Genomic DNA, 13565 nt, shown 5'->3' with positions numbered 1-13565 from the left:
TTTTTTCAATTTTTTCCCAATTTTCCAATTTTTCCAAACACGATGGAATAATATTTACCGATATGAACAGTGATGTGGCTTTTATTGAAATTCCACAAATACTGTTTAGATTTTGATGATTTGCGTGTGGTATGATTGAACGGATGTTTATACGTATACCTCATTAAAAATTTTAAAAAGCCTTCAATTTCTGATATTTTGCCTTTTCATTTGGGCCTCCCAATTGAAGCCCCGCCAATAGGGCAGGTACCGTTGCTCGTTGCTAAAATGTATCTGTTGGGAAAACTTTTCCCGCATGTTTGAGTCCAGGTACTCAATTTTGGTAGCTGTAATAATATTAAAATATATTTCATGTCAATTTGACGTGCAGCTCGAAGCTCGGTTTTTGGTAGTCTAGGAAAAAGTTCAAAAAATTCAGAAAACAAAATTAGTACATGACTGTATTTGTTTTTACCAATAAGATTTCTAGTTTTGCTTGTTTCACTTACAGGTAAAGTTTGTCATCTTCATCAAGCTTTGCTTGTTGATCTATCTCATGAAATGTTCGTCGATGAACAGGGATGCACCTTTGGTAACAGAGGACACAAAGACATGACCCAGTTATTTTGGTACCATCTTATGTAAAACATTCAAACATTGCAAAAATAATTGTGAACAAGTGTTACACCTAGGTCCCCCGTCGGGGAAGTGATGTGAGTTGACAAAGTGGAAGACGCAGGAAACATGCAATGATAAGATATTTCGCTCACAAGGTTCAGACATACATGAAGGCGGCCATCTTGGATTTTAACGTAGCGACCCAATTTTCAATAGCGTTCTTCCTTATGCGTAGATACACCCACACCACACCAGATTAGAAGTTGGTACTTCGCTTATTGTTCAAGATATTCTGCTCACAACATTCAGACATATATATGGTGGCGGCCATCTTGGATTTTGACGTGGCGACCCAATTTTCAATAGCCTTCTTCCTTATGCCTAGATACACCGACACACCAGATTAGAAGTTGGTACTTCGCTTATTTTTCAGAATATTCCGCTCACAACGTTCAGACATACATGGCGGTAGCCATCTTGGATTTTGACGTGGCGACCCAATTTTCAATAGCCTTCTTCCTTATGCCTAGATACACCCACACACCAGATTAGAAGTTGGTACTTCGCTTATTTTTCAAGATATTCCGCTCACAATGTTCAGACATACATGGCGGCGGCCATCTTGGATTTTGATGTGGCGTTCCAATTTTCAATACGGTTCTTCCTTATGCTTAGGTACACCCACACACCAGATTAAAAGTTGGTATTTCACTTATTTTTCAAGATATTCCGCTCACAATGTTCAGACATACATGGCATCAGACATACATGGCGGCGGCCATCTTGGATTTTGACGTGGGTTGCACCCACACACCAAATTCGAATGCGGTCCTTCGCTTATGCACGCACGTGTGTACGCCCGCACACACGCACGCACGCACGGACGGACGGACGGACGGACACACAGACGGAGGGGAAAACCATAGTCCCCCTTTCGTTCCGCGGTGCGACGGGGGACAACTATGTATCTGCGATCACAAAGCGATCGGCAAGGGTAAGCCTCGGAGGGGACACTTTCCCTTGGTGATCGCCTGCAACTTACTCTTGGAAGGTTATGGAAGGCATTTCTTTTGGACCACCATATGACCTTGACCTTCAACATTTCGGGATAGAGTGTCAAATGAAAAAGAATGTGTCCCCCATGTGGAATCAAAGCATAAAACTCGACATCATTAACCCAAGATAGGTGTACTCTGGGTATACAAATTCTATACTGACGGATATACCCAGGGGTCGACCGATCTCGGGATAAAATTGGAGGAAATTTATTCAAGTTATCATCAAAAGGATGTTTTTTTGTTAACGAGGTCACAATCCGAAAAAAGTAGGTCAAGGACACTAATCAAATATCAGGTGCACAACTTCAGTGCAGGTACCCTCTTATGATGCAAGAACATATTGGAAAGCCAAGTCGTCTGAGATTCCTCAATGGCAAAATTCATGACAAAAAATCCGTTTTTTTTTTTCAAAGCGCAATTTGACCTTGACCTTTAACTCGGTGGGATATGGTGTAAATTGTATCAGAGCGCTATTTAACCTTGACCTTTAACTCAGAGGGGTATGATGTAAATTAAGCGTAAATTCACCTTGCTCTACGCTATCAAGGGAGGGCAATTTTTTTCTGAGCGGACAAGCGTTTGTGGAGTTTTGGTGAAAATGTTAAAATGACTATAATTGTCATGACCTTAAAATTAGGTCAAGATCAAAAAAATGTCAACCCAGCATGCTTTTCCCCATTATTGATGCAATATTTAATTCCGACAATCCCAACAGATCCGAGCTACAGCTTGGACATTGGCAGAAAAAGGAGAGAAACCTAAATGGTGGTTTACCATTCCTGTGGGACGTGGGTGTGGTAAACCTAAATGGCTTAATTGTTAAAACCTAAATGGCTTAATTTACGGCATACCCAAAGGGGTGTGCCATAAATTAAGCCGAGATGCAGCTTGATATAGGTGACCTAGAGAGGGCAATTTTGTTCTGATCAGACAGGCCTTAGTCAAGGTTTTGGTGAATAATGTTAAAATGACTATAATTGGGTCATGACTTTACAAAATAGGGCAAGGTAAAAAAATTATATCAACCCTGCATAAATTTATATTCATATTGTTATGGTTTTTAGAACCTGCACTTGTAAATAATAATCCATTATAAATAATCCCCTGTAAATATTCCCATTTTGTAAAGGCTAAAAGATAGCACCCTAGTTAGTCCATATGCCACACGGAGGTCACCTTAGGAACTCTATAGTTATTTCATTAGTCTGTGTTTTAGGTAAGGCTCTGTTTCCAATAGTTGAATCTGCATTGCATTAATTAAATAAGATTAGGCCCCAAAGCTGCTCTCGAAAGCTTCGGCGGAGAGTGGTTTTCTATCCCCCAAGACTCCTTTGCCCATGTGCTCCAGCTTGGTAAAGAAGGGGGAGGAGTTATCGGAACGCCAGGGATAAGGCGTGGCCCCATCAGCGAGTCATCAAGGGTAGAGCCGGTGAGCCCTCGCGACCAACCAGGGCCGAGGCGAGCTCACCGGTGGGTGTGTCCTATAAGCGCACGGCTTGATTTACACCAGCCCCATATAAGCGCCATGCGCGGACTACTTAAAGAGATGAGTGAGGAAGCCCGAAGAGATGAGATGAGCCCTTCGAGAGTCTGAGTCAGAGTCTGAGTCCACCGGGAGAGTGACACCGTTGGAGTGAGAGTGCCGAGAGAACGAGATCCACGACAAGAGACGTGGGTGGAGAGTCACGGGTCACGATTCCTCCGATTCACGGACGCAATTCCTCCCAGATATATGAACCCCCCGCATGTGCGGTCCGCCCGCGCCAACAATACCAACTGCGCTGCCTGCCGGGTTTTGCCGCGGAACCGGAGCTTGAACCGAGGTGGAGCGTGGACCGGAGTGGAGCGTGAACCGGGGCCGGAGCCAATGCTGGCCCATCTGCTTGGACCTTCCTTCCTGCTATTCCCCTTTCATGTAAGTCTGTTTGTTCTGTCCTGGGCGTGTTAATTAAGACTGTATAAGGCTGCACTGTGTGTTCTTTTTCTTCTTGATAGTTGTACATTGTATAATAAATTCCTGTGTTCTTCCTTTACTTTGGTTTCCTCTCCATCCGATCGTCTTAGTGATTTCCCAATTGAATATACGTGGCACGATTAGAACCGCTCAGAATCGGGTTAGTCTTTTTGCTAACGGCTCGAATCGCGGATTGCTAAACCGCTCGGCAATTTCCACCTGTCCGTGGTTCTAGCGGGAGTTATTTCCCTGCTTTGCAGAGGGATTGGCACGCAGGTATTTGGGACACCATCTTGACCAATCACCCTGGCCAATCTCGACCACGGAGGAGCGGTATAACTTCCAGGACTGGGGGAACGGCCAGCTGAAAAGACAAGGGGACTAACCCCCCCTTGGTAAGGGGAGCGCCGACCCCCGGATCCGCAACAATATTATTGATGCAAACTTTCATTCCGAAAGTCCCAACAGTCCCAACATCAGGAGATACAGCTTGGAAATGTCCTCCTTTTTCCACCTTTATTCAATTTTAAAGTTGTTTTCTCCACAACCGCTGGAGCGATTGACATAAAACTTTCAATACAGGAGCGCGTAACCATGGATACTTAAAAAAAAACAAATTACATGATGGTTGAATGGAAAATGTGACCGGCATTCCAAAAAATGCGTTTTCTGCAAGCTTGGCTTGCAGGGTGTTTCACGTACTAGGAATGAATAAAATGCTTCAAAAAACAAATTCTGTTTAAAAGTCGCGTCACAGATGGTATCCATTAATTTGTCGAAACATTGCCAAAAGGAAAGGCAAATGTTGCTCCCCCGAATGCCTCCCTGTGATGACATCACTAACCTCTACCCTACATTTTTTTTATATTAAAGCAACTTTCCCAAAAAGGAGACACCACTGAACGATGATATATTGTTTCCTTTAAAAAAAAATAGAACCCTTTACACTTGTCTATCATAAATCTCTTGAATCCAAATAATCTGACACATACATGTAGGATTTGCCAAAACATACAAACAGACATCTGAATTCATATAATTGTCCTGCCCTTCTTTTCAACAAGCGGTCTTATTTTTAACATCCTCTATTCTATCCATCCGAGTTTTTGTTTCTAATCATGCTCTAAACCTTGCTGAATAAATTGCTCCAGTGTTCCTGATTCTATCCTCAGTCTCAAAAACTGTATATCAAGGTGAAGGATGAAGGAAGAGCTAAATTACAGAGCAGAGTGTGACCAATGCATAGACAACATCGGGGGAAAAAACAAACAAAAAAGGGACACAGACACAAACAAAAAAGGGACACAGCCACAAACAAAAAGGGGACACAGCCACAAACAAAAAAGGGATACAGACACAAACAAAAAAGGGACACAGACACAAACAAAAAAGGGACACAGCCACAAACAAAAAGGGGACACAGCCACAAACAAAAAGGGGACACAGCCACAAACAAAAAAGGGATACAGACACAAACAAAAAAGGGACACAGACACAAACAAAAAAGGGACACAGACACAAACAAAAAAGGGACGCAGACACAAACAAAAAAGGGACACAGACACAAATAAAAAAGGGACACAGACAAAGGATAGATAGATATGTATGAGAACAAGAAAGGAGACAGGTAATGGAAAAAAATGGATGGAAAAAAGAGAAATGAAAGAGTGAAGTGAGCAGAGAGTGTTGATTTGGTCGTTTCACCAGAAGGGGGTTGCGGGCACATCTTGAGCATATTGCAGAAATAATGGGGGGTGGGGGGGGGAACAGATGACAGACAGAGCAGATGGAGCAAGGCTGGAGAGGGGTCGGTAGAAGAGAGAAAGAACACCTACCGGCCTGCGGTGAGAGAGTGAAAGACCCATTGACTCAGCCTCAGCGCAACGGAAAACCGAGCTAGGTTTGCTGAAATGGAAAACCAAATACTGCATTGGAGTCATCAGAAGGAATCAGAAGAAGTAGAGCAAAGATGGAGTCATCAGGAAGAACGTGGATAGGATTCGGGATTCAGCTGCTATACTCCTCTACCCTCAAACCCATCCACGTGCAGCCAAGTGAACCTTACAGAACATTTTCTGCAAGGATTCACTTCTCCTAAGACAGATAGATTAAGAAAGAGAGAGAAAAAAAGCAAGAATTAAAATGAATAAAGATAAATGTGAAAAGGCAGAAAGAAATGTGAAAGGAACAAAGATGTTGGGAAGAACAGAACAAAGCAACAGTTACAAGTTACCACAGGAGGAGCACCAGACCAGAGGGGAGAGCAGTAGGTACTCCATAAAGCTGCGGATTAAAGTTTTGTATGTAGTTAAGACTTCAGGTGTATCAAGGAATGACTTTGCACGATAGATGATGCCCAGTTGGCGACTGGCTTTGGAGGCCAGCTTGAAAATGTGGTTTTCCCAGGAAAGATCATGGCAGATAGTGAGACCCAAAATCTTGAGTGATGGAATTTTTTTGAGAGGGTTGTTGAGAAGGTAGATGGGAGGGTTTTCCAAATGGTCTTTTTGGAGAGACATAGTGAAGATGTGAGATTTTTCAGGATTGAAAGACATCTTCCACTTGATTGACCAGTTTGTGATTTTGTCCAGGTCTGCAGAGAGTGAGGAGGCTGCAGACTGCCGATCTGAGGGATGAGATATGGAGCGGCAAAGGGTGGAGTCAGCAAAAAGATTTTCCAGAGAGTCGGAGAGATCATTATTGAAGATTAGAAAAAGCACAAGGCCCAGAACACTGCCTTGAGGAACTCCAGCCTGGACAGGAGTAGGAGATGAGATAATTCCATTTAGAGCTACACGTTTTTTTTTTTTTGTTTTTTTTTGTATACAAGATCGAGGCTCGTGAAAGAGCGAACTTTAATCACACAGAAAGACAAACCGACACATAAAACAAATAACATCGGGAGCGGTAGACAAGATGGGGAGAGAGGGGGAAGGACACAAACACAACATTTGAGAGCAGGGACCGAGAGACATGGAGACATCGAGAGATCTGTGGGGAGGGAGAGGGCTTTGGGGGGGAGGCATGGGAAGGGGGGGGGGTGGGAGAGGTATAAAACATATGGACACTGCCAGGACTTCCAGGAAAGAAGTTGGAATTTCAAACAAGGTGGATCTGGGGTGAATTAGTGGGGGTAGAAAAGATCAAGGTTTTGGATGGGGGAAGATAAGAGATGGTGGTGAACAGCTGTTTTAAAGACCTGGAGGGAGGAGTGGGATTGAAGGGAGTGTGGGAGTTTGTTCCAGAGGCGGGAGAAAAGAGGAATGAAAGAGGAACGTTGATTTTGACATGAAAGGAAGTCCGCGAGCCATGAGTGGAGGTTTCCATGGATACCATAAAAGGATAGTTTGATGAGCAGGGTGGGGTGCCAGACCATATGGAAGGCATGAGATATGTTAAGGGAGATGCCTCATTTGATTTCCTGTTCGGCGCTGAGGACCTCCATCCATTGTTGAGACAGTAGAAGCAGCCTGTCCACAGTAGAGTGACCTGGTCTGAATCCAAATTGATGATCCGAGATCAAGCCATTGGAAAAGAGGAAATATTTGATGTCAGAAGCGATGATGGATTCCATGACCTTGCTGATGATTGGGAGCAGGCTGATTGGTCTGTAGTTGCAAGGATCTGTTTTTGCACCTTTTGTGTAAAGCGGTAATGTTGGCTGATTTCTCAGCAGATGGCAGATGACCTTGAGCAAAAGACAGGGTCTCAGAGACAGGGTGAGATAGAGCGGCGGAACAGGATTTTAGGACACGTGGGCTGATGCCGTCTGGTCCGGCTGCAGAATCAGTTTCTATTTCCTAGTATTTCTATGTATATATATGTTTTACCATTTTTTTTTTTTTTTTTTTTTTTTTTTGTATACAAGATCGAGGCTCGTGAAAGAGCGAACATTAATCACACAGAAAGACAAACAGACACATAAAACAAATAACATCGGGAGCGGTAGACAAGATGGGGAGAGAGGGGGAAGGACACAAACACAACATTTGAGAGCAGGGACCGAGAGACATGGAGACATCGAGAGATCTGTGGGAGGGAGAGGGCTTTGGGGGGGGGGCATGTGAAGGGGGGGGGGGGGAGAGTGGGAGAGGTATAAACATATGGACACTGCCAGGATTTCCAGGAAAGAAGTTGGAATTTCAAACAAGGTGGATCTGGGGTGAATTAGTGGGGGTAGAAAAGATCAAGGTTTTGGATGGGGGAAGATAAGAGATGGTGGTGAACAGCTGTTTTAAAGACCTGGAGGGAGGAGAGGGATTGAAGGGAGTGTGGGAGTTTGTTCCAGAGGCGGGAGAAAAGAGGAATGAAAGAGTGAAGGTGAGCAGAGAGCCGAGATTTCGGCAGTTTAACCATCAGAGGGTTGCTGGCAGATCTTGTGCGACCTGTAGAAATATTTGGGGGACAGAGCACAGAGAGAGCTGGGGGAGCAAGGCCGGAGAGGAGTCGGTAGAAGACAGAAAGACCACCTACCTGCCTGCGGTGAGTGAGTGTAAGGCCCTCAGAGATAGCTTCATCGCGGGAGATTCCAATGATTTTGAAAGCTTTGGATTCAACAGCGTGAAGCCGAGCCAGGTGAGGCAGGAGCACCAGCCCATAGGGGAGAACAGTATTCCATTGAGCTGCAGATGAAAGCCTTGTATGTGGTGAGGAGCTCAGGTGTGCCGAGGAAGGACTTCGCACAACGGAGGATGTCATTGTAAGACAATAGCAACTTTTATGATCGTCCTCCCATTTTAGGTAAGCATAAGTATTGGAACAGATTAGCTTAAAGTAAGTTAAAGTAGTATAATAGTTGGTATTTGGTTGCATCTCCCTTTCATGCAATAACTGCATCGAGCCTGTGACCCATTGACATCATCAAACCCTTGGTTTCTTCCTTTGAGATGCTTTGCCAAGCCTTTACTGCAGCCATTTTCAGTTGTTGTTGGTTTTGGGGGTTTCTTAGTTTAGTATCATCTTCATTAAGTGAAATTCATGCTCCATTGGATTTAAATCAGTAGATTGACTTGTCCAGTCTAAATCTTCCACTTTTCTCCCCTGATGAACTCTTTGGCTGCATCGGCAGTGTGTTTTGGGTCATTGTCTTTCTGCTTGGTGAAGCGCTGTCACCCAATGAGTTTGAAGGAATTTTCATGTACATAGGCAGACAAAATGTTTCTGTACATTTCCGAATTCATTCTGCTGCTGCCATCATTAGTTATATCATCAATAAAGATGAGTGAGCCAGTTCCAGAGGCAGCCATGCAAGCCCAAGCCATGACACTACCTCCACCATGCTTCACAGATGATAGTGCTAAATAGTATGCTTTGGATCATCTGCATTTCCTTCCTTTCTCCACACTTTCACCTTTCCATCACTTTGATAAAGGTTTATCTTAGTCTAATCTGTCCATAAAACGTTGCTCCAGAAATCTACTGGCTTACCTCTGTACTTCTTTTGCACATTCTAATCGGGCCTTTCTATTTTTGTTACTGATGAGAGGTGAGCATCTTGCGGTGTAGCCTTTGTAATTCTGCTGTCAATATCTTCTGCGAACGGTACATTGTGATACTTTCACTGTTGTACTCTGGAGGTTGTTTGTGATGTCACTGACAGTTGTATTTGGGTTTGTCTTCACAGCTCTGATGATTTTTCTGTCATCAAATGTCGTTGTATTCCGAGGCCGTTGTCTATTGCTAAGTACACGAGTGGTTCTTTCTTTTTGAAGATATTCCAAATTGTTGTATTTGCTATTCCAAATTTTTGTGCTGTGGTTCTAATTGAATTATTCTGTTCTTTCCGCTTCCAAATTGCTTGTTTTTCTTTCATAGACAATTCTCTGGTCTTCATCGTGTGAATATGTTGAGAAGTAATGTAAATGAAGTGTTTTAAAAGCCGACTTACAAACACCCAATGCTTTACTTTCATACCGTTCTTGTAAGATGTACTCCAGGCAATGTTGGTCGAACACATTCCTCTCAATCGTTTCACAAACCACAAGCACCACCGCTCTGCGCAAGGCATAGAACGTAGACACCATGTGATGGAAGCCGGTCCGCCCAAGTCACACATGGTGTAATACATTCCAAACAGTTTGCATGCTACCTAGTCCAGTGAAAAAAAAACATATAAATTGGGAAATTGGAGTATCGCCCTGCCTGTGAAACTCCAGGATGGTAGTAGATTATAACCCAAACAACTCAGAAGCAAGTGTGTCATACCTCTAGGCCGAGGGTGTCCTGCCAGGCAAAGGTAGTTTTACCACCCCTTAACGTGAAAGCAATTGGGAGAGGAGAGGGAGGACTTATTATCAAAGACGTAAGGATAAGATAACCACATGTATACTCAGGGTTGTTGAAGAGATTCCAGGCACAAGCAACGGCGTCCGCAATAGCGGAAACAGGGTTGTTGTCAGGCATAAGACTGACAAGTTGGTGAAGGCCAGCAGCGTGCAGTGTACGCCTGGAATATAAGGATTGGGAAAACACAGATGAGAGAGCTGCATCAGTGGCCATGTTTGATATGAGCAGGATCACGTGATCACAGCAGCCTCCATAGTGCTGAGTGTCGATAAATAATTGGATAAATAGTAATAAATAAAATTGACTGAATCACTCAAAACCTGCTGGCCATTGCAGTTGCGTATCATTCTTCATCACAATCTTATTTACAACCTTACAAGCAAGTATTTACTCGTGCCGCAGTCGTAGGCCGAGCTCATGAGTATTTCGTTGATTCCCGTCTGTGTGTTTGTCTGTTTGTCCACAGAATAACTGGACAACGAGGGCAACTATAATCCCAAGATTTGGTACAGAGCTTCATGTTGTGAATAGCATCATAATAGTTCAATTTTAGCCAAAAAGGAAAAATATATAACGAACTTAGCAAAAATATAAAAACAGGTTAGCACCCTCTGGGGCGGTATTGCATTTTGAGAAAACAACCGGGTGAGTCAGCACCTCCATTGAGTGCATTCTAGTTTCAACTTGATTTTATATCTTACTATAATTCACCAAATGTCCGTCCGTCTGTCTGTCCGTTCGAAGGTACCGCAAAAACGGCTGAACCGATCGCAACGATATTTGGGTTGGTAATCCTAGGACATCCTGGAGTAAAATAGGCTATATAGTTTTCCAATTTTCCAGTTTTCCAGTTTTTCCAAACACGATGGAATAATATTTACCGATATGAACAGTGATGTGGCTTTTGTTGAAATTCTACAAATACTGTTTATTCTACGTACCAGGAGAGAGTACATCGACTCCTGACGAACGCTTCCTATATAAACGTGCGGCTCCAAAGTAACATGGCAGCGTGTGCAAAGCGACTGAGAAACAGGTGTAGCGGCCGCTTCCGTGTTACAGATTCGGCGTGCACTCTTCACACATAAACGTGCGACTGAGAAAGACGTGTAGCGGCCGCTTCCGTTTTGCAGAATTCAATCTTTTTTCAAAATGGGCGCCATGTACTGTTTAGATTTTGATGATTTGCATGTGATACGATTCAACGGATGTTTATATGAATCGTTTAAAATATAAAAGCCTTCAATTTCTGATATTTTGTCTTTTCATTTGGGCTTCCAAATTGAAGCCCCGCCCATAAGGCGGGTACCGTTGCTAGTTTGTATAATTTGATGTACTCACAAAAGACACACATAGGATCTTTAAGGTCATCGAGCATAAGATCCCACACTCCATTGGCTTCTGGTGCAATCTTCACTTTTCGCTCCGCTAGTGAAGTGATGTGGATCTGGGAAGCTGCTGCATCATCGAGTATAGCTACTTGCACATACACGCACTACCAGTGTTAAGACACCCCTGATATTCTATCATTAAATTTTAAATTTCGGCCTTGCTCCCCCAGCTCTCTCTGGGCTCTGTCCCCCAAATATTCCTGCAGGTCGCACAAGATCTGCCTGCAACCCTCTTATGGTTAAACTGCCAAAATCAAGACTTTCTGCTCACCTTCACTCCTTCATTCCTCTTTTCTCCCGCCTCTGGAACAAACTCCCTCACTCTCTTCAATCCCACTCCTCCCTCCAGGTCTTTAAAACAGCTGTTCACCACCATCTCTTATCTTCCCCCATCCAAAACCTTGATCTTTTCTACCCCTGCTAATTTCACCCCAAATCCACTTTTTTGAGGTGACTTTTGTCTTCTTTCCTGGAAGTCCTTGGTGTCCTTGCGTTTTATACCTATCCTGCCTCCCCCCAAGCCCTCTCCCTCCTAAACATCTCTGGATGTCCCTGCTCTCAAATGTTGTGTTTGTGTGCTTCCTCCCCTTCTCTCCCCATCTTGTCGACCGCTCCCCTTTTTATATACTTTGTTTGCTTGTTTGTTTGATTTGTTTCTTTGATAAATGTTAGCTCTTTCACGAGCCTCGACTCTGTATACAAAAAAAAAAAAAAAAATTACAGGGTATTCATACATCGGGTAAGGAAATCATTAGTCTGGTAACAATTTTTGTAACCTCTGGTTTTAACTCCAGAACAGGATAACCAATTGGCTTCCCTTCCATGCTGAGAAATGGTATTGATATGAATGAGTTTTCCCAAAATGGTAATTTTCATTTCTTTAAGCTTCATGGAATAACAAGCCGAAGGGCATAATCAGATAGTGGGGCAATGGGGCAATGGGTGGGTGTTATGGTGGGTATGATATATGATAGGGGGCCTCCTCCAATAGGCCTACTTAGGGCCCGATTTTTCTAATGCGATGAACAAATTTTGGTATATCACAGGTGATGAAGGTTGTGGTCACGTTTCATCGCAATTCGGTCACGGTTCGGTCACGGTTCCGTCGGTTCGGTCACAAAAAAGCTGAATGCCTCAACTCTGTGTTTGCCTCAAAATCTTGTGTCCCAAACCCATCCCTCTCTGTACCCACCGTACCCAGTCATATCCAGCTGCTCCTGGACTCTGTGTCCTTTCCTCCTGACAAGGTGGAAAAGTTTCTGTCAACCCTCGACTCTGATTCTGCAACTGGTCCTGACGGCATCAGCCCACGGGTCCTAAAATCATGTTCTTCCGCTCTTTCACTCCCTCGTCCTGTTCTCTTCACCCTCTCTTTTGCTCAAGGTCATCTGCCATCTGCTTGGAAATCAGCCAACATCACCGCTTTGCACAAAAAAGGTGCAAAAACAGATCCTAGCAACTACAGACCAATCAGCCTTCTCCCAATTATCAGCAAAGTCAGGGAATCCATCATTGCTTCAGATATGAAATCTTTCCTCTTCTCCAATGGGTTGATCTCTGATCATCAATTTGGTTTCAGACCTGGTCACTCTACTCTGGACATGCTGCTTCTGCTTTCTCAACAATGGATGGAGGTCCTCAACGCCAAACAGGAAATTAGAGCTGTCTCCCTTGACATTTCACGTGCCTTCGATACGGTATGGCACCCTGCTCTGCTCACCAAACTCTCCTCCTTTGGTATCCATGGAAATCTCCACGCATGGCTGGCGGACTTCCTCTCTGGTCGTAGTCAACGTGTGGCCCTGAATGGGTTTCTCTCATCTCCTCTTCCTGTTCAGGCTGGAGTTCCCCAAGGTAGTGTTCTGGGCCCTGTGCTTTTTTTGGTCTTCATCAATGATCTCTCTGACTCTCTTGAAAATCCTCTCTATCTCTTTGCTGACGACTCTACTCTCTGTCGCTCCATTCCTCATCCCTCAGATCGGCAGTCTGCAGCCTCCTCACTCTCTGCAGACCTGGACAAAATCACAGACTGGGCAAACAAATGGAACATGTCTTTCAATCCTGATAAATCTCACACTCTTATGATGTCTCTCCGAAAAGACCGACTGGACAACCCTCCCATCCACTTTCTGAATAATCCTCTCCAAGAAGTTCTGTCACTCAAGCTTTTGGGTCTCACTATTTGCCATGATCTTTCCTGGGAAAACCATATTTCAAATCTGGCCTCCAAAGCCAGTCGCCGACTGGGCATCCTCCATCGTGCGAAGTCCTTCCTTGGCA

At 44.0% G+C, this 13565-nt stretch overlaps 2 protein-coding genes across 5 annotated transcripts in view; both read right to left on the bottom strand.

Annotated features, from left to right (window-relative positions):
• The window catches only part of LOC144889489 (uncharacterized), an 880122-nt gene that overhangs the window by 195876 nt on the left and 670681 nt on the right, over nt 1-13565 (bottom strand). The gene's annotated exons all lie outside the window — the stretch shown is intronic.
• Nucleotides 1-13565, bottom strand: part of LOC137421904 (glutathione synthetase-like) — a 205674-nt gene that overhangs the window by 88892 nt on the left and 103217 nt on the right. For all 3 annotated transcript variants that reach the window (XM_078769822.1, XM_068108437.2, XM_078769819.1), the window contains 3 exons: nt 9938-10054; nt 9523-9603; nt 489-566 (listed from right to left, as the gene is read on the bottom strand). In XM_078769822.1, the coding sequence (XP_078625948.1) occupies nt 489-566; nt 9523-9603; nt 9938-10054 (276 nt within the window). The remainder of the gene's footprint in view (nt 1-488; nt 567-9522; nt 9604-9937; nt 10055-13565) is intronic.

This window comes from Myxine glutinosa, chromosome 1 (assembly GCF_964187855.1).
Source record: "Myxine glutinosa chromosome 1, kmMyxGlut1.1, whole genome shotgun sequence".
In the NCBI taxonomy this organism is placed as follows: Eukaryota; Metazoa; Chordata; class Myxini; order Myxiniformes; family Myxinidae; genus Myxine; species Myxine glutinosa.
This window is presented reverse-complemented; position numbering and strand designations above follow the sequence as displayed.